The 27,524-nt window shown below is 43.9% G+C and overlaps 1 protein-coding gene across 1 annotated transcript in view; it reads right to left on the bottom strand.

Annotated features, from left to right (window-relative positions):
• Positions 1-27,524, bottom strand: part of nlgn2a (neuroligin 2a) — a 78,076-nt gene that overhangs the window by 35,221 nt on the left and 15,331 nt on the right. Inside the window, exon 2 of the mRNA XM_076086999.1 lies at positions 20,919-21,068. Within this exon, the coding sequence (XP_075943114.1) occupies positions 20,919-21,068 (150 nt within the window). The remainder of the gene's footprint in view (positions 1-20,918; positions 21,069-27,524) is intronic.

Consider the following 27,524-nt stretch of genomic DNA (forward strand, 5'->3'; position numbering starts at 1 on the left):
AAAACTGTGATCTTTCTATAATCCTTTTAAAGTCTTTTCTTGGATTATACCAAAACCTTAGCAGTCAGGGCCTGTGTCCATATAGCGTTTCTTTCCGAGAGTCTTTTTACGATATTTCAGAGCGTATGGCATGTGGCCACCTAGAGAGAAAGCACTGCCCCCGGTGTCGTTTTCTGAGCACTTTGCCTTTTTTTGTGCCGCCGCTCCGAGCCCTTTTAGTTGAAAATCCCTTAACTTTTGAGAAAAGAGCTGGTGACGTCACTGTAGAAGATGGAGGATAAGCTTGTTTTGGCCGTGTCCGTCTGTCCTGAGCTTTATATGTCCGACAGACACTGTCATAACAAAAGACCAAAAAGCACATTTGTTGAAAAAGATCGTCCAGGAGGACACTGAATGATGCTGGTGAGTGTTGTGCTTTTATCGCAGCACGCGTTGTCCCCGACGGATCGTCCTCCTTGCTCTAACATTACGGCTGTCAGATTGAGTGGTGATAGCTCATCCATACAAAGTATGAGGGCAAACAACCTGCGGTCGGTGCTCAAAACTATGTCAAACAAATAGACAGTAGCCCAAATAGATGATAAAAAGAAAAGGGGCAATGCTAGGTTAGAGTGGTGATATGTTGTCAAAATGTTTTTATCAAAGAAACATTACAAAAAAGTGCTCGGAGTGCCTTTTCGATGAAATGCTGGGATGAAACTCTCTGCAGGCGCTTTTCTGCCAGAAAAAGACGTTATGTGGAGACAGGCCCTTAGCCGTTACAAAACTAACAATTTTTGCAGTGATGATTAATAACGGTTTTGGAAGGAAGTGCCAAATGATGTTGCCCTTCTGATGAGGGGGGGTCGGATCAGAAAACACTTGTGAATATTCCAGAGGGCAAATACTAACAACATATCTTGTATTATTTTGAGAACTTATTGGAAATACGCCATTTCTGTTTTCCTCAGAGAGGAAAAAAAGCTACACACTCTGGATTCCCGTAAGGAACAGCTCTGTCTTTGTCACGCTGGCAAATATGTGATCATTCTCCCATCCTTCCACTTTACTGCTTTGAATTGTATTTGGTTTAGGTAATGAGTTACAAACACAAAAGTTGAGTGATTGATGGGTGGACAGATTGGCTAGAACATGCATTTGGGAAAGCAGTGTCGGAAGCATTCATACTGTCAAGTCAACAACAATTGAACCAGGCTGAACATCAAGCCCCCGCGCCATCTCGGGGCTCATTCCCCCGAGTGGCCCGCAGAGAGACGGCTGAAGATATGACACTCCTTTGTATTCTTTGACGAGTGTCTGGAGTGGTTATCTTTCTGTCCTCCTACCCCTCTTCCCCACAGATCGATCTCCCCCCTGGGACACCTGAGGCAATCAGGAGGTGTTGATTGGTGTCCCTTTCGCTTGCCTGATCCGTCCTATCCATTCTCGTCAACTCTGATACCGTCGCATATACTCTCTCGCTCTCCAACTCTCTTCCTCTCATTGCCATCCCTCATCAACCCTCTTTCCCAATCACTCTCACTGATAACTAACTCCGATGCCCTATTCTCTAGATTTCTTCATCCCTTCACTGCGTGGTCTCTCACGTCTTGCAACGCTCAAGGACCATTGAGCAACATTGACTCATGCTTCTTAGAGGTGCTGCTGTTCATCCACATCCTCGGTCACTTAATAGTTACTGGGATCACAAGAAACTTGCTGAACACGGCTAGATTTCGCCAGGAGAAACATTCAGTTTTGGCAAGGCGTATGACTACTCGGGCTCTGATGCGAGACAGACTTCAGACAAGTAACGAATCACTGTGATAACAGTTTGGGGTGATGAAAGGAACACTATTGTTTTTCCTTGCATATAAAAGAAGTGAATCTCAAATACGACTAAAAGAAATAAGTCTAAATAAGTTGGTTTCCACATCACAACAGCAGGTCATTTGTAAAATTCAAGCTATGTAGTCTCGCAATGGGTACTTACAAGCATTCTAGGCACACACCACACTTGTGTCCTTATCTAAAGGAGAAGAAGAAAAAGTTCCACCATTGCCAGTTTGGTCCAATCTGAAATAATAAACCAGATTTAATATTGGTCTTGGTTAAGTGCAACTGTTCGATATTAGAAGATGCTGTTAATCATCGATTGAGCAGAAGATGTTACGTCTCCTCATAGTTGAAAGATACTCATGAAGACAACAAAACAATCCCAACAAGATGTGGGATAGTAGAATCAAAACAGTATTGGGTTTGCTTTCTCACTACATCTTAAACACATTGTTCACGAGTTGAATCATTTGTAGGGTAATGGTTTAAGACGTATTATTGTATCGAACATGTCGGGTGGGAATTTCAATTCAACTGCAGTAAAACAGAAGCACAAAAACAAGCACAAAAACTAAATATCAAAATCCTGAACAAGACAGCAATGAAATGAAGTCACTCAGTCTGGCAGCCACCAGATCAGGATATGGAGACCAGATCCATGACCCAGAAATACTGGGTAAAACATATTATCCCGTCTCCTGTGGGATCACACCCCATCTCCATTGATTGCCATTGATCCTGTGTGTGCGTCATTGTGCGCGTCATTGTGCGCGTCATTGTGCGTGCACGTATGCGTCTGCCTGTTTGTAGTAGTTATGAAGAAAAGCAGGAGATTTACTGGCCGACTGATTCAACGTGTACTCTATACGTCATTAGCCAGATATTTTGCCTGAGTATGTGTGCATCGTCAGCTCGGTGCGTGACGGATGCAGAGGCAGAGTGAATTGTGCATTGGTGTGTCGTCCTCTGATTACTTGGTTCTCCTCCACCCGGCTGCTCTGTCAGTCACAGTAATGGGAAGGGAAAGCCGGGGCTAAGCAGCTGCTAATGGGAGATGACTAGGGAAACCTTAGCACTGTCCTCGCTAACCGCTAATGCAAACCAATGAAGAGGGGAAAATCTAGCACTGTCCAGACTGAAGCTAACTGCTAATTCAGAGTAATGAAGAGGGAAAACTCTGATAATGCCAACACAAGATAGAAAAATGAACACTGTCAGCGCTTATGTTAACCATTAGTTTAAACGAGGGGAAATGTGACATTTGCTAATGCTGGTGTGCAAACTAATGCAACTGGAAAGATAACAGCAGCACTGGCCTCATTACTGGTTGCTGATGACACCAATTAGCATGATTAAAATCATAATGTGATGTGTTATTGATTTATCTTTTGAAACTCTCTTCATTCTTGCCCTGTCCAACAAGAGGTCAGAGGTCAGGGTCAGGTAACAGTGCAGCCTCTGCATTATTATCACTTTAAAGGGAAAGGGCAGACAGGACTTGCTGCATAGCAGTAATGAGGTGGGTTTGTTTGGACGTGCAGGGTTCAGGAGATAAAAGTCCTTTTATATTTTCTGAATGAGACAATGATAGGTGACTAGCAGCTGAAGCACTTTCACAGATAGAATGAACATGAAATATCTGGTCTTTTGATAAAAGACAAAAACTAAAGAAGAAATCTTTACTGCAACTTCCAAGGTGATTTTGGTGCAAAACATCCAATCACAGAGTCTCAAATGCTGCTGTGTGCAAACCCAACAGTAAGCAAAAGATTATAACCTGATCAAATTTAAAATAACTCCGGGTCAATTTTGAATGAATTAGGTGTTCTCGTTTGCAAAGATGATGCGTTTTGATTTTGCTCTGATTTGAGTCAATGAGTGGCTTCTTATACAACACTAAAGTTGAAGAAATGAAATCTATCGTTTGATATTTTGGGAAATATGCTGATTCGCTTTCTCTCAAATCTGTTCAATAAATATGAAACTGGAGCCAGGAGACAGTTAGCTTAGCTTAGCCTTAAGACTAGACAGCTAGCATAGCTTGGTCAAACATCAGCCTACAGTGTTCCTTAAATGTGAATACTTTGAAGTACTGTACGTCAGATTTTTTATAAATGTTAGTTAAAAAAATATATTAGTCATGCATGATTTGTAAAATAATTATACTATAATAAGTGTAATACAAATTGTAAATGTAAGTTATACAAACCAATTCAATATTGTTATCTATAACGCAATCTTTAATTGCCATAAATTGTCAACTGCCGCCACAAACGCAATAACGTTCACAGTTACGTTTCACCAGTTATGTGAAACAGAATATTTCAAAAGGGGTTTACATTATTGAAAGAAGTTTGAGAACCACCGCACTAATTAACACATTATTTTTAATTTCTTTAACAAATGTGTAAACCGCATCTTTATGCTAAGCTAACCATCTCTTGGCTAAAACTTCAGATTTAAAGAGGTACTGCACTTTACACGTGTTTTTTGAGCTATAAACAGAATGATATGACTGTACTGTGATGAAACACACCAATGCCGGTGTTAATATTGATATTTATACAAATCAGTATTCCATGGGTTGAAAACAGGCCATTTACTGTTTTAAATCAGCCCTGAATCTTGCAGGCCACTGCTGACATGGAGTCAACTGGTTGGGACTGATCCCAGTCCCAGTCCCATTCAGTAACATCCTGTCACTGAATGTTTCTAAGAATAGAATGTTAACGCCCACCGAGCAAATTCTGCCTCACAAATCCATGCACGCCTCAGCCCTCTGCCCTCTTTTTAAGCATTTATTTGAAATGATGAAGTGGGTGGAGTTCAGCTCAGACCTGCGAGTGAAGTCACGCTTTCAGGGAGGGACATGAGATTGATATTGATCTTTCAATCTAAGAACGCAAACCAGCGTAATGGTCACAACATAAATCTATAGCACTGTTTCATTTCCAAGGAGTCGGTGTTATCGTTACATCAAACATTTTTATTTAAAATGTGAATTAACACTGAAGAAAACGTAACCAGTGGCTTCCACCAACTGGCTTCTATTGTTATTGTTAAGGTAGTTATTAATAAGAAACATCATTATTACAGAATGTTCTCTACTGTTGGCTGCATTAAAATCTCAGTGAGAAAAACTAAACATGTCCATTGGGAAAATGTTGCAAGGTTATATTGTAAAGTGTATTGAATTAAACTCAACAGTGATTCCATTCCATGTAACAGCGATCTCTTTATTGAATGTAATTATATGCGGGCTGATGCAGACTGAAGCTGCTTTTTTTTTTTTTTTTTGGGTTTATCCTGTCTCATCATTAACTGCTGAAGTCTAAGCACTTGTAGGAAACATTAGTGCTCTGTACCTGCAAATAAACACGTAGAGGATTAGCAATGTATTTCAGATGGGAATGAGTTTCATCTGAGGAAGAGTGGTTTGAAGTTCGGAGGAGCTACATATAGAGGCAGATAGATGATAGAATAGAGGGAGAAAGACAGGGAGAGTGCTAAAGATGAATGAACAGACGGACCGCTTGTAACGCAAGAAAATGAAGATGAACGATCCCCAGGTTCACAACGAACGGATCTTTTCATTAGGAAAAAGTACAAAAACAGAAAAGAGATGGAGGAAAAAAAAGATGAAGTGAGTGACGGATGAGGGACAGAGCATGGACGATGGCGTGGGTGTGTGTGTGTGTGTGTGGCGCAAGAGGAGAGAGGAGGAGACAGATGAACTGATAGAGACGGAGACGGAAGGACAGCTATTAGGGTTTGAGACATATGCATGGCAACGAGAGAGGACAGGGGGAGCCGGTGATGGATGGGAGGGCCAATGCGGGGTTACAGGGGAGGAAGAAAAGATGACAACGGCTGGATGGGAGCACGAGATAGAAGAGGAAGAGGATGGTGAAGAGGGCAGGAGGGCGATCACAGTGTGAGAGTGAGGGGGGATCAGGAAGGGCAGAGAGTTGAGGAAGATGAGGAGGAGGAGCAGGAGAGGGGAGGAAGGTGTATTCACTTGGACAGGCTGTCATAACGGGAGCCGACTGCTCATCCTGACGCTCTGAACCGGCCTGACCCGCACTGCTGAGGACGCAGGAGGGGCGGTGGAGAGAAAAGGAGGGCATGGAGCGATGGAAGAGGGGATGAGGATGGGGAAGATGGAAAGGTGGGGATGGAGGAGGGATGGCAAACTGTGAGAGAAAGTAGGAGGCTTCACTTTGAGCTCCTCTGACCTGCCTGGCTCTGGATACCACAGAGATAGAGAGATGTATAGAAGGGTGGATGGATGAAGAAGTACGGCGGGCTTGTCTCAACTGATCTACTTAGTTTGTGGCAGGGAGGGAGACGCAGAGATGCAATGGAGGGAAGAAAAGAGAGAGTTGGAGGGACGTCGGAGAGAGTAGAAGGCGGTTTGTCTGGCCTGACTGTTGCCAGATTCACAGATTTAGAGAAAGTTGCATCAAATGTAACGCAGAAAAATAGCATGTTTGCTTAGTAGTGTTGCATATAGGAAAGTTTAAATGGAAAAGTATTCATTACCCATGCCTTACATGACATCTAGGTATAGTTCTACTTGTAGAAAGTATAGGTGGCTGTAAGAACAAAGTGCTAATTTGAGTGTGAAACAACATTTTGGTGAAACAACCAACCCTGTAAACGGCTGTGAGATGCAGTTGAAAGCTCCAAAAAGCTAGCAAGTGGACCGATGGGATATTGTCCATCATGTGTCAATGAATAAATACAAGTAAGGATTAGGAAAAAAAGCCTCTCAACTTCTCTCACTCTCCACTGACAATGAGACGCTGGCTTAGCTTGGAGTGTTTCCACTATTTATGATCACATAAAACTCTGAAGAGTGACGATGTGAGACTATATCTTCATGTTTTAAAAATGTCCAAGTAAATATATCATCCTCTCCTCTCCTGCTCCTCTTCTTCCTCTCTGTCTCTCTTGGATGCAGCTCCTCTCAACTCTCAGTCCTTCCTGATCCACCCTCACTCTCTCGCTGTGATCCAACCCCTGCCCCTCTTCACCATCCTCGTCTTCCTCTTCTATCTCGCGCTCCCATCCAGCCGTTGTTACCCTGGGATGGCCCTCCTGTCCATCAATATCTCTTCCGGATCTGAAACGACTCATTTCATTCAGCGTTTTAGAAGAATAGTACTATTTTACGCTCATTTAAAAAGGTATAATATGAAATCTTTCTGCGTTAAAATGTTTAAAAACTACAAAAAAGTATTTTGTTGAGCTGTGGACTTACACTATCCCAAATGTTTCCATCAATTTTTAATCCCAGAGAAATACGTAATTGTAATCAAGGTACTGTCTCTTTAATCGTCTGCAAAAAGCTGTCAGAAATAGACTTTTATCCAGTTTGAAGCCACCTCTTCATGATTTTTAACCATATATATTCACCAGTTGAAGGATTTTAGTCACTGGACGTCTGGATCTTAAGTTATCAGAGAAACAAGCTGAGCAAACGTTGGCAGCAGCTCGGCTGGCAGCCCCTACAGGACATCTTGTGTTCGCCAAACAGTGTTGGAGAAACGCAGATTTTTAACCTGGAACTATACTTTATTCAGTATCATTACCGGTTTGAATCAGTCGGTCCATTTGTTTTTCGGAGGAGACCTCCTGAACGATGAAGACTGAAGCAACACCTCCCATGATCCCACGCTGCTGCTACATCACCAAACTCTTCACTCTTAACTCAATCTATTTAGTTACCAAAATTCAACCTGGAATAAGTATACTTTTCTAACTTTTCTGGCAGAGAACCAGTTGAGCGCTTCATCAATGACAGTAGGATGACTCATTATTACAAGGAAAAGGAAATTAGAAAATGATCGTGGGTTATGCTTTTTGAATATTTCAACGTTAATCCGGTATTCATGGGGGCAGATAACAACAGTAACAACTTTTTCCTGAATTGTAACTAATGACTGAAGTGGTTATTTAATTGTCTCTTTTCACAGACAAACCACTTATCTGGAAAATGTGTCTTATTTATTGGAGAGAAGAGAAAGATGAGGGTGAAATGTAAAGGGATAGGGGCGGATGTAGAAGAACAGACATAGCGAGGATGGAAGCGGAAGAGTTGGTGAAAGATAGAAAGGTGTGAAGTCACACTGAGGAATACAAAATAAAACAGGGGAGAGGGGGGGGGGGGGGGATTGGGAGGCTGGCTGCAGGAATAAAAGGTGGGGTTGGGCTGACTGAAGCTTGGAATAGAAGGAATTCCTGGTGGAGCTCTCTGCAACAGAGGTAAAGGAAGATAGAGCCTTTTTCTTCTCTATCCTTCCTCACAGGAATATCAACTCTGCCAGGAAATCCGTCACAAGGCCACATTGTGTGAGTGTGTGAATACAGAGCGGTACATAATCATACTCTTAGCCGGCACCCCCACCACAGCCGTATCCATCTTCGCTGGGAGATGTAGCGCAAAGAGCTGAGGGGGACGATCCACAACCCCCTGCTAGGAAACCAGTTTGGGAGTCAAGACGCTCTTAGGACACACACACACACACACACACACACACGCACACACACGGTATATGAATAATGTTGGAGGTGTAGGGGCTCCTTGGAGTATTTCACATCAGCTGCATTCAAGTCATACATTATCCATGCTATATCAAATGCATTATTGAAGTGTGTAGTAAGCGGCAAGTGTAGGAAAGCTAAATGTGCCCCACATGACACACAAATGGTTTGTGTCATGTTTGGTGTCATGTTTGTTTAGGTTGACAGCCGTCTGTGTGAACGGACTTGTAGTTAAAGCTATTTTGACATTAAGGCAGGCAGTAAAATGCCTCGTCTGCTATTAGTTGCCGAAAAACAAAAAAAAGAGGCTTCAACTCCAAAAGGTAGCAGTATTTTGAAGATCTACAAACCTGCAAGCGAGCCAAAAAAACACAAAAAACAAATCAAATAAATCCTGTCATCTTATTCCCACACTGGGCTGCACTCAATTTACCACACTCATATTGAGGACGGGAGGTAAGAACACAGCCAAGTTGTCAGATCAAGTGCCAATTCCAATTTGCTTTTTTCCACCACTCACATCTGCTCAAAGCACACTTGGAGCCAGCTAATTTCCGCAAAGTCACCCAGACATCTCCTGTTTACATGTGTAAGGCAACACCCTCCGTTTGATCCTATTCTATTTCGTAGAGAAATACAAAGTCTCAACACTTTGTTCACAGACAAGGATCTCCCCTTTTACATCTCTGGGCATGTACAGAAGACAGAGTATCAGTAGAACTGAATGTTGTTGTTGTTTTTTACGCCTCCTGTATTCTTTCAAGCCATAGTTGGCCAATCAAGCACATGTATTTCTTTCTAATTAAAAAGGGTACAAGCGAGCGTGGGGAAGCGTGCTAGGTGACGAGGGAGGTGAGACGGAGTGAAGTAGGTAAAGAGCTTTGAGCAGACACAAAGACACGCTTCGTGAGCAAGAACAACGATTAAGAGATTTTGTTGGCCAATATGTATTCTGCAATCATAACTCTACTCTCACCCCAAAAGCACAAAGGATAGCACTTCTCCTGCATTGTAGATGGAGAAAAAGAGGCGCTAAAGCCCCAACCAACCGTCTGTGATCTAAGATCAAAGTCTCTACATGGCTAAGATCATGTATCAGAACACTCATGTTGGTGATCCAGTATCGCACTGTATTGATGTTCAAAAACACACACCACATTGTAAAGCACCACAGAGTGAATTCATTTCTTGCCACTTTTGGGTGCTGCTCCGACTCCAAATATTTGACAAACTAGTCCTTTAATCGGGGAAATTCCTACAGAGAGGAAACGCTGGTGCCGGTGTCTTCGCTGCATGGCGTGGGAGTCACTGGATCATACATCACACGGTCTTCTTGTGGGTGAGACCCCAGGGTGCCGTAGCACTAATGCTTCAGACAGCATTGTATATGGATGGTCACATAGCTTCAGGCTAGAATACATTACAGACAACTTTACGCTGTGTCCCAGTGGACGGCTGTGAATCTCGAAAAACAAGCAGGAATATATACGTATATATATATATATATACACACATATTCACTGAAATATGGCTTGAGTTTTTTAAGACACGCATACGGCTCAGCAAGTTCACGACTTTCATAGCCAAACATTCGTCAAGTTTAATAATCAGTTATCGGCCCTGAGAGCCGCTGTTTCTGTCCCGCTGCGAGTCGGTACGCTACTGCTAAGTAATAGTGACGCTATAACTATATATCCATAGTCGGTATGTATTACGTACAGTCATTTTGACGACAGTCGACAGTCCCAGTTTGGAGAACAGGTCTTGCTACTTGAAGGCTACATACATGATTTCGGGCATCAAGACTGAGGCTAAAGCTGCATGTCTCCCGAGAAACCCAACATCCTCCAGCCGATCCCTGCTTATTTCCATGCAGAATACATGGAGCAGCATTGTTTTTGAAGTCCAGGGTAAGGCTACTTATCCCAGTATGATGGTGCTAATAAATAAGAATGCTTCTAGCCTAACCAAGGGAAATGATAAAAACGGTTTAATCCACTCCTTGCACTTTTCTACTTATATTTTTGGTTCCGGAGACACAGAGTAATGTTGTTATTGGAGCACTACGCACACTGCTTTGGCATTAAAGAAATCCAAAGCTCAACAGGCCTGCTGTGCCTAGTTACGGCTTCTAAGCTATGATTAGACCATCACTGTTCGGGAGATGGGGTTTAGCGAGTGGTCAATTTGTTGTTCCAGGGTTTTGTCTGTTTTTTTTAAAGGTTTGTGCATAAACACACACCAAGGACAAAGTGGCCTTATAACTGTGTTCATTACTAATTCAACAGTCAACAGTTATGCTGCCTGTTGTATGTACAAACATTGACAAAAGGCTAGCAGGCGCGCTAATGCATGCGCACGGATCACAAACACACCCGCTCACTCCCCGTCTCCCTCAGACCCAGTGCTGCCAGTGTGGGCATGTTCAGGGTAGTGTTCAAGCATAAAACATCCACTTAATTAAAATGAAAGCTTGTAATAACTTTAGGTTGTCATTGACGTTCCACAGATCACGGTAATTGCACGGCCATGAGGCTTTGTGCAACAATTTCAAGCAGTCATTCATTTGGTGCTCTTTGAAATGTTCCAGAAGTGTTCAGGAAATAGCCTCACACGAAAAAAAAAAGGTGTGTTTTCTTTGTGACACAGGAGCTCAAGCTCCTTTAGAGGTACCATCTGCCTCATCCAAAGCTCAGCGGATTGCACAGCTTTTCATATGAAAACATAAACTACATCCAGCGCGTCCGTATGTGTGCGCCCACGCGCATCCGTCCACGAGACAGCATCGTTTGTACAAATAAACTTTCATCATCATCAGCACGTCTTTGTTTCCACCATGCCGAGTGTGAGCAGGCGTGTCAGGGCTGTAAAGAGTTAACGCGGCGAGTGGAAGAAAGATACAGAGCAGAGCGCAACCTTCCCTTCGGCTCGGTGGACGCGGCTCATTCAGACCCGCTGATTGGCAAAGGGTTGGCTCCCCGGCCGGCATAGGCTGGTTAATTAGATAATTAGCTCCAGCAGCTTCCTAAAGAGATGCCTACGCTGCTCCATCCGTCATCAGGGGAGGAGAGCTGGAGTAGCACAGGTGGATGGCACACACACACACACACACACACACACACACACACCTTGTACATATTCATGTCCCATCTCATCACCATCACATAAACCAACACATATGCATAGATTACTTAATATGCTGAGTTCAGGAATAAGTGCTAATGCACTTTCACACACATTAGCAAACTTAGAGAAACATGCTCAATGTTTTTCAGTTGATAGGCCAGGTGTGGTAACAGGTTGAAAATTAAAGTGTGTAGGTGCTCTGGAGTTTACCAAAATTAGGATTCACAGCTTGGCTTTAAGGATATTAACAGGAACTTATTAACATGCATGCATAAGTGTGTGAAGAGAGAAATAAATAAAGACTTATATGAACTGCGATGGACAGTCTGTGTGTGGGTTAATGGCAGTATAACTTATTATAGATAAAATCAGTGGAGAAAAAGAGGTGGAATGGGACATGGCTCAGAAAGTGGCCAGGCCGAGAGGTGGCCTGGATGTGGGGGGGGGGGGGGGGGGGGGGGGGGCTCTCTGTGTATGGACGTGGGGGCTGTGGACCACAGAGGAGGTGGAGCAGCAAATGAGAGCAGGTGTAGCCTGGCTCTTACACTGCTCGCAGCATCTGTTACTGGGCCTGTGAGTTACTACCGCCAGCCTGTTTGGCATGTGTGTTTGTTTGTGCATGTGTGTGTGTGTGTGTGTGTGTGGAGAAGAGTGAACTCCTCGGATGAGTGAACTCCATTTCGCTCACTATTTTCCGCGCTTTTCATTTGTCCAACTCCCTCGGCCCTCCGCTGTCTCATTTTATTATGGGTGTGTACATGCAACAGTGTGTGTGTGAGTGTTTGCTCGTGTCAGATGTCCTCTCGCCTCTGACATGACCGTGCTTTCCCTCCTGTCAATCACAGATGCCCTGGCCGACCATGTGGTCGACACCAGGCTGTCCCGTCCTTGACCTCACCCTCCCTATAATGCAAATCACTGTTATTACCATTCATATTGCTTGTGTGTGTGTGTTGCTCTGTGTGTGTTAAACAGCTGACACGTGTAATAAGGTGCGCGCACACACACACACACACACACTCTCTCTTCTGGCCCCAGGTGCTGTGTTAGCCAGACTTGATGGGCTAATGCAGTGGAGATCCATGAGGGTAGATGGGTCCCGGGTCCCGCTGGTCCCCCAGCCCAGAGCCTCCTCCTGGGGAGAAGGACCAAGGGTCCAACAGCTTGAGCTCCAGGATGATCCAGTGTTACTGGAACCATAGGGAGGTGACAACTGGCACGGAGAGGCACAAACTGCATTAATGGGCTGAGGGAGTGTGTGTGTGTGTGTGTGTGTGGGGGGGGGGGATTTATTTTTACATTGTGGTGGAAACTTCCAAATGATGAATACTATCTGAATCTAGGCCTTCCCTGACATTTGCACAGGTGGACAGTAATCCCACCAGAACCTTGTTGATCCATATCCTGGTTGCTGAATTCTAAAGTTTGTTATGCCTCAAACTTTTTACTCTTTATCTTTATTTTTAGTAAGTACTGCAGCTGCCCTGACAAAGTAAGTTCGTACTGTTGCATGCAGTACGCATTCAATTATCGTCACAACATTGCACCTTGAACTTTGACCCCGTAGAGACGGAGGGCAACCCGGAGCGCTCTGCTGTCGTTGCGTTGCAAATAGTTTTAAATTCTAAGTTATAACCGCACACACTGTGGATTGTAACGTGCAGTATTATATTCAGGACAGTAAAATTACAGACGCATTTCTTTGTCCTTGTCATTTTCATAGTTGTGTCATTTAGTTATTTCTATGATTACGTAATTCCTTCTGTCTCTGATGTCACCGGAGCTCAGTCTATGGGACATATCGTCCACTGCACAGAGGACTGTGAGTCAGATGCAAGAAAAGAACATAGCTTTGCATACTGCAAAATGCGACCGGATGCATTAAAGGACATCTTGGGATTTTTGGCATACATATACATAAACAATACACTTAAATGTCCCCATAGGAAAACCTGCCTTGTACTAATGCACATCACAACCACACATTAAACATATTGCACATATTTTCTGGTTTTTGTTTTGACCTGAACAAAATAAATAAATACATATAAACCTATTGGCCAAGACTATTTATTTATAAATAGTTTATATGTCTTCTTAACGGTTCTTCACTGAAGGAGCTGCCTTTCGGGCTAAAGTAATTGGTTGGCAGCTTTTCATTTAAATCGATAGGAGAAAACGGCAACACTGTCAATCATCAATGTGTATGAATATAGTTTCCCCACTTTTGCATTTCCTACACTTAGATGGTAGTGATATTCAATAGCTTCACAGGTAGAAATCCGCTGCCGCAGAGGCAAACACACCGACAGCAGCCTCAGCAGACTAGGAAGTAATAAAGCCACACAATGAGGTGGGATTTTCGATGGGGAGGGACATGGAAAAGCTCTCAATTTACTCAACTGGCAAACAGCTTGCCGGTCGCTCCTTTGACAGAATCAACTTCACACCCGTTCTCTCAGGATTATTAAGAATGGCGTGGGGAAACGTAGTAAATCACCCCAGAAAGCTGACGTTAAAGAATAACCACGAAGGCAAAGTGGGTACAGCAAAAACAATTGAACTTGAAATACTTCCACGAAAAATAACTCAATTAATAACACTATTAATTAATGATTGTATAAAAAAAAGAAAAAAAAAAAAAGTGTGCATCCGGGGATTCATCTTTTACACCTGAACATGTGTATGTGAGCTGAATGTGTTAGCATTGACACATAGCACTGTTATATCCTGATGCCTTGTGTTGTTTTAACGCTCGTGTGTTGGCTGCATGCAAATAGACACAAGCTGACTGCTTTTTCGTTTGTACGTACACTGACTAACAGTCTTTGTGAGTGTCAATCTAAATACAAAAGGTGCACGGGATGCTATTCTGGCTCCCCAAACAACTCCGCCATCCCCAAGGGAGAAGTAAGTCTCTCATTTAGCCTCGCAGCGCCGCGTGGTGATTCAAACGGGTGTCATCCCTCCGTAATGATGATCCATCCCTGGCTATTACCAGCCCATGGCTCCTCACTTACAAAGCTGATTGTTTGACATGGAAAACATACATCAGCATAATCTGCCCCATAACTCAGTTTTTAAAGAGTGCTCACAGGAAATCACACATATGTTTGTGTGTTGATGTTTCTTCATCTACAAGCTGCACACATAATGTTACACAAGCAAGATACTGTACTGATTGTAAGACTTCGGTTAAATGAAGCACGTGCCTTGTGAAACGTGATTAAGGTAGCACAAGTACGTTGAGGATAGAAGCGGTGATGCTAGCCTCCTAAAGCTTTTTGAATTGTTTGGTTGTCCGGCAAGTTGCCCCTTAAGTAGATCCCTACTATGCAGTCAGATGCAATAGATAATCCTTCCGACCCAAAGCAATCGGAATGAGTCATGTAAAAGTGAAGTTTCTTTGAAAAGCCTCAGGATGTTCGCACTGCTAGCCCAAATACACTTGTTCCCATCTGCCCAGATCCAGACAACACACAGCCAGGTTGAAAAATGCCAGAATCTGCATCGTTAAAGAGGCAGCTCATTTCCACTGAAGCTAACTGATGCAATCAACCAGTGGTAAAATAAATACTTGATGTATAGACACTAGGCATAAAGGTTCAGAGGGTTTATTAAAGGAGACCCCATCTTTTTTAACTTGGATAGTCTGATCCACCACGACATACATTACATGCTTTCATTCATCCATACCGGGAATACTCTTCTTGTAAGAATGAGGCCAATACTGAAAGCAGTGTTGCACAATACATAGCTGTACTCCACATGCTCCTGAAGGTGGGAATCTATAGGGGGAAAGAGGAGAGGAGTGTGGGAAATAGATAAAAAAGGAGGGAGGCAAGAAAGTACAGGCATGTCAGGTGAGAGCGTGTGAAGGCCACGGACGAACAGAGGAGAAACGACGTCTGGTCTGGGGAGCGCCGAGAGGGGAGCTGTGAGAGCTGTCTGAACACATGTCTGTGGCTGTGTTGATGTGTGTGTGCGTCTCACCTGCCCATGGGAATGTGTGTCAGTCTGTGATTGTGAGAGTGTGTGTGTGTGTGTGACGATGGCCAGCTGAGGTGCTAATCCCCTCTCAGATAATAGTGGACCAACCTGTCCTCTTTCTCAAAGTCACACATGCTATACCACCAAGCACACACACACACACTTAAGACACCACAGTCCCCTTTTTTTCTCCCCTCGCACAGAGTCAAGAGGACTCTGCTCATCAATTCCGCCGGAGGTTGCTATGGAGACTGAGAACAGTGTGTGTGTGTGCAAGCGTTTGGGAGAGGTGTGTGAGTCTTAATATCTTCTCTGGTCCCGTCAGGACACGTTTCACATCGATGTCTGGTCGTGCGACCACACACACACACACACACACACACACTCACACACACAGTTTGAGCAGGCATTTTTCACTCCGTACTCCCTGAATCCCAAAGTTGTACACAATAAAAATTAAAAAAGGACTTAGCACAACACATTCAAGCCTGTGTGTGTTCAGTCTACGCACCGATAATGATGCCATATCCGCTGCATGCATGTGGGCACGAAGCATTGTAGAGCATATATAATTGTGCTGTAGATGAATGTCTGCTCTAGTGCACACTCTAAAGTGGCTCTGCAGGTTTTATTTTTAGCATCACAGGCAAATGCAGTCCCTCTACCTCCCCCCTCTCTCTCTCCATCTCCTCCCCCTCCCCCTGCTCTCTGCCCCTTCTCTCTTATCTCTCTCCCACTGTCATGTCGCTCATCTCTCAAAATCTCTGTGTGTGTGTGTGTGTGTGTGTATCTTGGCCAGGGCATGCACACACACACACAGCTCATGCTGCATGCAGTATGTCGACATAAGTGTTGCAGCTCCAAAAAAATGCTTCAAGCTCTGTACTCTGTTCCACCCCTCTGCTCTCATCATCATCGTTAATGTCAGAATGAATGCATAGTCTCCCTTTCATCTCTCTCTCTCTCCTGCCCTTGTTCACCCACCCATACTCTCACATTGTGGGGGAGGATATAAAAAGCTCATTTGGGGTGGAGGTGACGTATATGTACTGTAAGCATGTCTGTCCCAGAGGTGGCCGGGGCCAAGGTCAAGCGCTCAGTGGCCCGGCGAGGCTTTTCATTACATATCGAACTCCGCAGAATTCCCCGCAGAGACGCACGCTCGCTGGAGGCTGCCTGCTGCTTCCTCCCTGAGCCGGGTCTGCTGCTGGAGAAACGCGTCGGCCTGGGTGCAGACAGGTGCATTTCCACATTAGCATATGGATAGAGCCGGGCGCGTTCCGCTATATGCGAGTGATTCCATGGTGGTTAGCATTTGCGGAACGCTGGCAGGGCTGGAGAGGCGGCTGTTAAATAAGGGTGTCAGTGGAGACGGAGAGAGAGAGAGAAAAGATCACGTCTCTCAATCAGCCAGAAGGAAAGAAAGATTGAAAAGGTTGATTTCTCTTCCCTGACCCCTATTACTGCGATTCCTGTCTGTCTGTGCTTGATTTCTTTTACCTGAAGTGTTCTCATATATGGACAATGCGTGGATGCATACATGCAGTCTAGAAGAAATGGAGGTTAGCAGAGAGAGTGCAGAATGCATTTACATAGTTTACCGTACATATTAAATATATAATAATAATACACCCCAAAAGCTATGAGTCCTAAATACTGTTTCACAATGAATTAAGGTAAGGAAATAAAAAGCCAAGCGGGTCCAAAGTTACTCTGCTGTTACTGAGCTTTCATCGCGTTCATTTCATTTTGCCACCTCAACTAACAAAAGTGAGAAGGTGCTCCAACTGGAATTCCAACTAAACTCACCCAGTCCTCCAGCAGTGGTCTTAACCCCTACTGTGCAAAGCAAGTTCCTTGTGTTTCACTGGTTAGACCAACTTCCACCAAACTAAAGGTCTGGTTCAACCAACATGCCTTATGAAGATACTCCTCCCACTCCCATGGCTATAGGTTTACTCCAGCTCTTAAAAAGGCATCAACCAAAATAACCCAGTTCCATGTAGTTTCCAAACTTCTCCAGTCAAACGATATCTGCATTCAATACCCTTTGTGCCCAGATCGATTGTACGGTTTTGCACGCAGCCAATCACAGCAAGCTTTCGATTTAATGCGACGGTGTGATTGGCCCACTACCGGAGTAGCCACAACCCACATGCTCTGTGGTTTGGAGAAGCCGAGCGCAGTGTATTTGACGGGAGTTGGCATTTCAGCGTGCCGAGATGCCACCAAAACATGTGTGGCAATAATACTACATTTAAAATACCAACTTTAAGTTTCAATAAGCACCAGTGCATTCAAATGACCTCCAGCTGTCATCATCAGGATTATTAAAACTAAATTGAAAACGAACAGCAATGCAAACAATGTGCAACCTTCACAGTAACTTGTGGTAGGCTTAGTAAACTTTTGGACTGCTGACTGAAGCTAAAGCAAACATCTATAAACTCCCAATATGTGCTGGAGAGATTGAAGATAACCGTTTCTGTCTGGCAGGCACGCAGTGTTGAGTTTGCATTTCACATGACCACATCGAGCTGCTGTATCAATAATTCCCGCGTTGCCCTTCCAAATCAGCATGTCCGATTGCTGAAGCAAGAACACAAACACAGTGGGAGCCCTCGCAGCGTAGCCACAGAGCAGACATTGATATGCATGAATGCACGCAGCTACACGTGCTTGACGCACACCACCTCTAAAAAAACACATACAAATGTGCATTTCTAACCCCCCCATACTGGCTTGTCTGTGTCTCTCTCCCTCTCCCTCTCTGTCAAAGTAAAATGCCATCTATCATGTAGGATGCATGGTGCGAAAGATTACTCACATTTCTCCTAATCATGGCCAAATTGCACTGGATGGCTCTCATATTTGGGAGGGAGCTGCGGTGTTCTCTTTGCATACAAATGACAGAAGTCTCCCTCTCAATTTGCTTTCTCCTTGATGCAAGAGATGCCACCAGACTAGCGAAGAGAGAGAGACGAGTAACGATACCGGGACGGGAGATGAATAAGATCCAGTCCTACCTAACGCCCATCCAGTGACATAGTAACAATCTGAGACAATGTAGTACTTCACCGTTATCTTCTTTCTTACTTTAATCAAATTCAGTGAAAACCTCGTGAGTAGCTGCTGATATTTCCGACTCACTTTACTATCCTTAAAAACTAAACTTCTGTTATTAATCCACTCACTTGAATTCCTTCTGATCTAAATAATTTTTACATCTAAAACTCTAAACGACAAAAGTTTAAAGAATTAATCATTTGTTTGATAAGACTTTGTCTTATTATGAAGCCCATTTTGCGTCAATTAAGAACTGTCAACCTGATAAGATCATCAACCGTTGGGCCTTTTTTTGTCATGATAACACTGCAATCATCTAAGTCACTCCTACATATGGGAACTCCATGTCTCCATGTCTCCCCATCACAGGTCGTCTGACACGTTGTAACAAGCAAACAGGGTAGAAGGAATATTGAAACCACTTGGAGGTAGAAAAATGGCGATAATAATTCCCTGGTTCCATAATGAAACTGTGTGTGTGTGTGTTTTCTACTCCTAATAAAACTGGATAACCTGGGACATGGTTTCAAGCTTGGGTAGAAACCAGCAAGAATAAACGCTAGATTAAAAATAATCATCCAACTGGAAAACCCAGCCCAGTGTAGCAACTGAGAATAACTAGCAGCACTAGTTCTACAAGTCATTAAATGTCGTCTGCAACACTGACTGCTCGTCCCTTCAGGCCTCCCTCCAAAGCCACTCCCCCAAAATGATCAATATGAAGGAATTCAAAGAACATGTCTTGTTGTTAGCACTCATAGCCGTCACGCTAGCAGCTTGTGGAGGACTCCGGTGACGAGCGATGAGAATGCCACACACTGGTTTCCTGACAGCTTCAACCATCTTTGACAATAGTCACATTTACAGAATAGAAACACTCTAGGTAATTGCAGGCAAATAAAAGAAGTCTGTCATTATTGTAAATGCTGTGTAAAGTCTCAGAAGAAGCACACAGAAGCGTCCTTCAAAAAAGAAACTAAACAAATGCGGAGCAGCCGATTTTAAACAGCTTCCAGCAGCCCACTCTCTCTTTGGCTAATGAAATATCTAATGCACTTGGTTCGCTTTAGTTAGCACCTGCCTCCTTAGAGGAATGTTCCTCCTCTTCAAGCTAAATGACTTGGTCTCAACAGAGCGAGACAGAGCGCGGTGAGTAACAAAGAGGAGAAGTCAAGTGTATTTTTTAGGAAAAGGATGACGAGCTCGTGCCAGAGAGCCGAGGCGACAGATGATACTCTCTTTTTATTCAGAAGCCCGGCTATGGCAGAACCTCATGCGACCCGAGCAGACAGGTTACAATATGCCTACTGCACTCGCTCTGTCGAAGCCACATTAACTCCATTCCAAATCCCTCAACCTTCAATTGTGCCGTGTCTGGTAGCAACGGCTCAAAAGTGCATCATAACCATGCCTTCTCCGACCAAAACACACCGTCAAGGCATTCTCCTTTTTACAATCCTCAATCTTTGTGGAATGAATTATACAGCTGCAAAATAGACGAGGTTGCAGGCGCCGGGGCGACGGCGCGCAGTTAAAATGAAGAATTGTGAGGTGCATTTCTGTGTCAGTAAAAATGCCAGATCTGTATCTGATTTGCATGCTTGTTCCCGTCTCCGCGTTTCTCCCTCTCATAAAAGGCCTTTCCGAGAGAGTTACTAACTGGAGACAGTATGCAGGACTCGCTCGCCGAATAAATAATAGAGTGAGTGGACACATGGCGAGAAGGTCAAAGGTGGTGCAAGTCCATAAATCTCTTTCTAGCCTACGGTTGTGAGTGTTTGCCTGTTGAACTCACTGCTGAAAGAGAAAGAGACAGAACTCTCACTGCTTGTGATGAGAAGATGAGGATATTTCTCACTTTGGTACTTGAAGGTTTTCAATTACAATCCGGATGAAAAGATGATGAGTTTAGTCACAAGCACAGAAATCTGATCAGATCTTCTAAACAAACGCTGCGACAGTCCTTGCCGTGCAAATCAAATGCTCCTTTTAAACCAAATTCAACATTTAGTGTTGTTTTGTTTGAGACACACGATCTGCTTCTTTTTGGTGGAGGGGGTTTGAAATGGCTCGCGGGCCTTTCATGAAACCCTTGCATTCAAACAAAGTGTAAACACATAATCAGTGTTCAGACGGGAATAATCAACAAAGCAAATCCATAAGAAAAGTGAGCGCTCATGATCAACGCCTGCACTCGTTGTCATTATATTGATCAATTGTATTGAAGTCGTACATCACCGGCTTCATCAAGAAGATATCTGCTGAGAGACATCGACTTTGCGATTATGATTGTTTTGTGATAGGAGTGAGGAGGTTGAATGTATTATCCTCAGAGCAACAGGAATGTCTGTGGGGAGCGTGTGCCGATCACTTACCGAGCACCCCCAGCCGGTAGTTCATGGTCACCACGATCACGTTGCCGTAGGCGGCCAGGACGCTGGCGTCAAACATGTTTCCGGTGCCCTCCATGTAGGAGCCTCCATGAATGAACAGCATCACCGGCTTCTTCCTGCGGTCCCGGATATCTACACACACACACACACACACACACACACACACAGAGGAGAAAAGAGAGCAACAAAAGTCAATAACTGTATTTACACTTTGATCATATATTGTTGGACCATAATATACTGAACAAACTGTTCGGCTGGATGAGAATAGTTTTATATCGGAGCTTAAGAACGGCTCTGTTCCCCGAGGATTCCAGCAACGGGCGATAACAAGAGACGCCACTACAAGAGTCTGATCAAATGTTTCCTGGGAATTAAAGCAATAATGTTTGAAGACAATCACTGAGGTAGCGTAGCATATCAGAGTTAGCCCACCTCTGACGGTCTTTATGTCACACTGAGGCCCAGATTGACCAACACTGATGCAAAGGTTGAGTGCAATTGGTTGGCAGAAATAGTTCAAAAGAATTTCCGAATGTGTGGACAAAACACAAGACTAAAGAGACTAAAGACTAAAACTGGGAGAGCTCAAAGTGTTGGTGTCCAAGCTCACGCCAAAGAAAAGATGTTTTAAAAGGCCGTGTAAAACGACGGAGCTCTGGGACGACAAACAAACTGAAGGCAACTGGGCAGCACAAGGGCAATTTACTGGTAAAAAAAAGCCCCATTAGGACGTGAGGAGTTACTGTACATTAAAGCCAAGTCTGCAAAGAGAATAGCCGGGGTCTAAAGAACGTCCTGTGTGAAACCAACAGATAATAAATGGCCACTGGCTCTTAATATATCATGTCTGCTATGAATTTCCATAATTTCCTCATTTTATTTTGCACATTGGAACTTGGAACTCCCATAAATGCAAATCGCAACTCGCCCTGAGCTGCAGGGACGGCTACATCGACCTATTTCTGGGTCGATTACCCCGTGGGGAATCGCTCGCAAACACCGCTTTCTTTGATGCCATCATTTTCTTTTCGCACTGGCACAAATTGTTGGTGGATACTGCCTTGAGGTCAAAAAAATAATGGAAAGAGAACTGAAAAGTTCCATGTGATAATGTCATTTCTATCATTGGGATACATGACACATAGTTTAGGTTTGGGATTGGTTCTTGTGAAAAGAGTATTGGGAGTCTTAGATTGTGATTTCCCTTTTCTTGACATCATTGAGTCATTCTGCTCTTTAGATGCATCAAAAGTTATGCATTATTCTTGAATATGATTGAAAAGAGTCAAACCACGATGATACATTCTAGCATCGTTCTTTCAAAATGCATGCGGAACACTTCAGAGTCAATGTCAGATGCTTCAACATATGCCTGCCACCACAGTGCTGTGTGCATGCAGCCTGGTCCCCGATGGGTCCTCGTTGGCCTTTGAACCAGTCTACCATGGTGACTGAGAGCTACGATACTCCTGCTCCTGCCAGGAGCCTACGGTAGCATATGGCGCACAAGACTTAGAACTGTGGCACAGTGACAGCGCCTGTTGGCTTCTCTCTGTGTGTGTGTGTGTGTGTGTGTGTGTGCGTGTGTGTAGGCCTGGGGATATGAAAGAGTAGTAGTGCAGAACAACCACATAAATAACCACGACAGCTGCTGTTAGAAGGGAAGAGAGATGGAGGGTGTCTGGCTTCCTGTGAAACCTGCTTTGGTATTTATATACAAATACACACACACACACACACACGCACGCACAGAAGAGATATGTGAAATACCTGCTGAAACATGCATCAAATGTTTCAGCCCTAAAACACCCGCGATGCACTAGGGTCACGCACACAGTCATACTTAATACATAGGCACAGCTAAAGTCAGGCAGACACTCTCACACTTGGGGGGGGGGGGGGGGGGGGATTTACAGGCAGCTGCAATGGAGAGTCGCTATGGCAACTGCTTCCCTTCAACTTGTTTCCTCCTCTCCCCTCCTCTCCCCCACGTGAGCCACTATCACGTGGACAAAGTGTCATTGACTGTTGCTGTGGCAACATATTGCTCTTGTGCATCTCTAACCCCGTGATGCCCTTCGCCACATCTCTACCTGCATCTCATTTCATTAGTGGCACACACACACACACACACATACACACACACATACACACAGTGAATCAGGAGACGGAGACTGACAGCCACTGGCATCATGGGAGACAGACTGCAGATGCACTGATGTACCCACCCGCACCTACGTAAGACACAAACACGCACACCAGGCAGGCTGTCACAGTTGACCTGTAGACTCGGTGTCCATGGATCACTTACAGGGCGAATCGTTCTGGCACAGTGACAGATAGGACCGAGGCCCTCGGGGGTGACAAGCCTTCCCTCTCTCTCTTCCTGTCTCTCTCTCTCTCTGCCTCTGGCTTTGTCCTGTTGCTGCCACAATAAAAGTGTAGCATGCAATGCCCACAGATGGGCGGGTGGTTCGGTTCCCAGCCTCAGGATTCACACGTGATTCCCGTGTGGGATGAACTGCTTTTAAAGCTTACACCACACAGCTAGCTTCTATAATTTATCTCATTAAAAAAATGCAAATGTTATGCAGCAAATAAAATAATAACAACATCATCAGCTCTCCTGGGAGAACATGTGGTATACGTATAACATTTCCTCGACTTGCTTTTCCTGAGTTGTTTTGGTCACAACCCGTCTGCAGACAAACAGAGCCGGCGCTGAATGACAACATCACGTCTTGTAGTCCATGTATTGTTCTGTGTCCAGAATATACATGCGAAAAGCCTCGACAAATCCATGACATCCTATGCGAGATTATGGACAGATGGCAAATGCTTCCGCACAGACGCGGGCTGATGGTGCGAAGGCTTACTCTTAGTGGCATGGCGGGGCAAGCACCGACTGGTGTTAGACTACTGTTATCATGTCGAACTAAAAGGAAGAGCAACAGGTCAACGTCACCAAGAGAGGCCGAGAGGTTTCCTCACTCTTTGCTTGTTGGATTAAGTTAAGTTTGTCTAATCAGTGATGGAAAGTAACTACATTTACTGAAGTACGGAGTACATTTTTGAAGTAATTTTTTTAAATAATGTTACTTTCTGCACATACATCTGGGTATCTGCAGTACCGACCAATCCCCAAACTGTGAAATCAGACAAGAAGTATCTTCGCAAAGGCTTAAAGAGACAGGCGCTACAACGGGGAGGATGAACACAGATATCTTCAGTCAGACAGTGTGAGAACAATAATGTGTTGTTTTGAACATTAAAGCACGTTCTAGTAGAAAGCCCAAAAACAAGCATGAACCTGACAACGAGCCACTTGCCACCACTGCTGTTGCTTCACATTAAAAGCCTATTTTGACTGGCGTCAAAGGATCAGAATACTTCTCCCACCGCTGCAATAATAAACTCTGCTAGAAATAAAGATGTGAATTACTACCGACAAGAAAATACTGACAGGCTGTGCTCATTTCTCATAACAGCACCTCATGACAGCACCTCATGAACAACAGAGAGCACTAAAGACAAAGAAGAAACAATGATTAACTGAAAACCATGTTGAAAGGTCGACAAAATAAAACAAACCAAACAATGCCACCGAAATAAATTGGCTCTGCTCGGCGATCGCAAACAACAACAACAACGACGACGGCGACAAAGCAAGATGGCAGAGAGCAGCTGAGGGCCGGTACCCCGAGGAGCTTAGCACGGCTGCTGATCCTCTCAAGCAGAACGGAAACAATGAGACGATTAGGCCCCGGACTTGTGTCGAGTGCTTCCAGCTTAGCGCGCCGCCCACCGCCCGCCCCTCGGAGACGCCACCCTCTGGTCTCCCGATGAGACGCGGGCCTTTCGCTTCCACCGCGTTATCAACCCACTGATTAGTCGCGGGGATGGAGCGCGGTCCGCCGCGCCGCGGGCTGTGCGTCACTGTCTGCTGTTGGTTTTATGGGAAATGATGTGTGCCGTCAGTAAACACTGATAGAGCCGGCCGAGAGGCAGAGGAAAGATTGATGCACTTGAGTGGCACACAGCTGAACGTCAGGGTGTAACAGGAAGGATAACAGATACAAAAAAAAGCCTTAGATTATCAAGTTTACATTCAGGTTATTCTTGTTTTTAACAGCTAGAAGAAGTGACCTCACGGCAGAGAGACGGCTCGCAGTAGAGGTCACGGCGTTTGAAAAGCATATATTACTTCTTAACAGGAGCCGGCTGAGATATCATCTTCCCATACGTTAAAGCGAGCATGGAGAGATGGAGGCGGAGGGCCCTCTCCTTACAGAGATACGTAATTTAAAAAAAAGATGTTGAATCACGTTGGGGTGAAACGGCAACTCAAGGTGCAGCATGCAGAATTTCACACCTTCTCAAAATTTGCATTTTCATTTCTCCCATAAAAAGGCTCGACTTAGTGTACTTTCCACCGTTTCTATTTCCATTAGTGTGGATAGGCCAGGGAGTGTGTGTGTGTGTGTGTGTGTGTGTGTGTGTGTGTGTGTGTGTGTGTGTGTGTGTGTGTGTGTGCACAAGCACGTGTGGGTGTGAGGTAAATATTGACCTTTTACACCGAGGTTCCAAGCTGTAATAATAGGGAAATTGCTCACAGCAAATGATGAACTGTCATCTGTGTGCAAATACACAGAAGCTCTTTGTACTAGTGGTCCAATTAACAGAAAGGTTACAGAGTGGTGAAAATATTGTAACAGTGTAATGGAAGGAATACATTTCTGTATGTTTTCGTATTTCTGAGACCTGTAATTTAAATCGTGATGGATTGGAATTATTACAAATCTATGAGCAAGTCGAGCTGTTGAAGAAATGCATATACACATCCCTGATTTATAAGGTAAAATATGCTCTGGAATGAGGCTTTGCTCCAACTATGCCAATCATACATGTTGCATATTCAGAAGAAAAGTCTCAAACGAGTTTCATTTGTACAAAGAAAACAAGTTTTTAATAATTTTTGATGCGCCAAAACTGAAGATCTTGTTTTGATCGCAGCAAACAGTGAAACACAATGAGATGATCTGTCAAATATTACTGATGGATCTGTAAGAATGGCTGATTCTAATGGAAGATAAATCCAGTAGTCACCAAAGATCTCATATTGCAAACAGGGACTTTGCCCAAACCTTGAGTAAGACGTGAGGAGCATGAAAGGAACTGCTTTCAGGAGAAGCTAAAATAATACAGTGTACTGTCAACTAACTAGTGTGTCTGTGTGTGTGTGTGTGTGTGTGTAATAGTAGGTCAGTGGCAGGCTGATGTGATAGAGGACTGGAGGTGGAGACAGACACAGGGTGATGAATGGGATGTGATGAGATGCACAGCAGCAGAGCTGGCCTATAGGCCACCAAGCAGGGCGAAGGCTTAATCGTTAGAGCACAATGGATCAAGGCAAAGGCCACACTGATTGCATCTGGGACATGTGTGAGTGTGTGTGTGTGTGTGCACTGGTATTAGAATACTTGTGAGAATCAGCTGGGTTTCTGGATACGAGGAATGAGCTTCTTCAAGGAAAGTAAAGAAAGAAAAAGAAAGACAATTCACTCTTTTTCAGTTTTTTTTTTGCATTTCTCTATTAGTTTCGACACAGACTGGTAAGTGTATATAAATCCAAACAATCCAACGTACAACATTTCTATGCATTCTAAGGCGTCTCTCAAGTGTCAGTACCAGTGTACTGTGAGCCTCTTAACCCATTAAAGTATGCATTATTATATGAAGATGATTATCAACGATATTAACTTGTAACTTTATTACATTTTAAAGTGTTTTTGCATCAAACAGGTCTATTGTCACACTATCAAAACCCCATAAAACACCTGTTTTGACGGATTTTTTGACACAGTTAGATGTGGATGAACCACTGGCTGCATTTGTCCACTCTTTTCTATTTTGCGCATGAACATATGGTATGTGCTCGCCTGTCGAGGGTTTATGGGATAATCACATTAGGTGGAATAAATACACTGACAGAAAAGCTGTGCCTAGTGTGTGTGCTTGTAAATATCCGTGTGTGTGTGTGTGTGTATTTGTGTGTGCAGCTGATTGGATAGTGGTAGATTTATCAACAGATTTTGTTTGGTTGTTAGGTTTTACATCAACTAAAATATGATTTGGAATGAAGTAAGTTCCCCCCCTGCACATTTAAGAAAGAACACCGCAGGAAAACGTTATCTTTGTTTTTATTATCAAACGAACAAATCTAGCTACATGGCTAACGCTAGCCATGCTAAAGCTAGCCATGCTAACGCTGGCTTCCTTGTTGCACTCGGTTTGTTTTTCTGCTGCTAGCATTAGCAACATGCTACCACTGGCAGCCTGGCTACTATCCAGAAAAACAACCCAATCTAAATGCCGAAGGCAACATAATTCTATAACCATAACATTGTGCAATCAACATTTATTTCATAATAAGTCGTCTTTAGCCGCTTTTTAAGCCTGGGTACTTAATTTGCTGTGCACGCATTGTAAGAGGAAATGTTTCTGCAAAAGTCCCACAAACAAAATGATTCCAAGTCTAACTTCATGATCCAGGTCCGTAAATTAGACGAAATACAGAAAAATCAA

Source organism: Anarhichas minor, unplaced genomic scaffold, assembly GCF_050575085.1.
Source record: "Anarhichas minor isolate MPS153535 unplaced genomic scaffold, ASM5057508v1 ptg000009l, whole genome shotgun sequence".
NCBI classification, from domain to species: domain Eukaryota; kingdom Metazoa; phylum Chordata; class Actinopteri; order Perciformes; family Anarhichadidae; genus Anarhichas; species Anarhichas minor.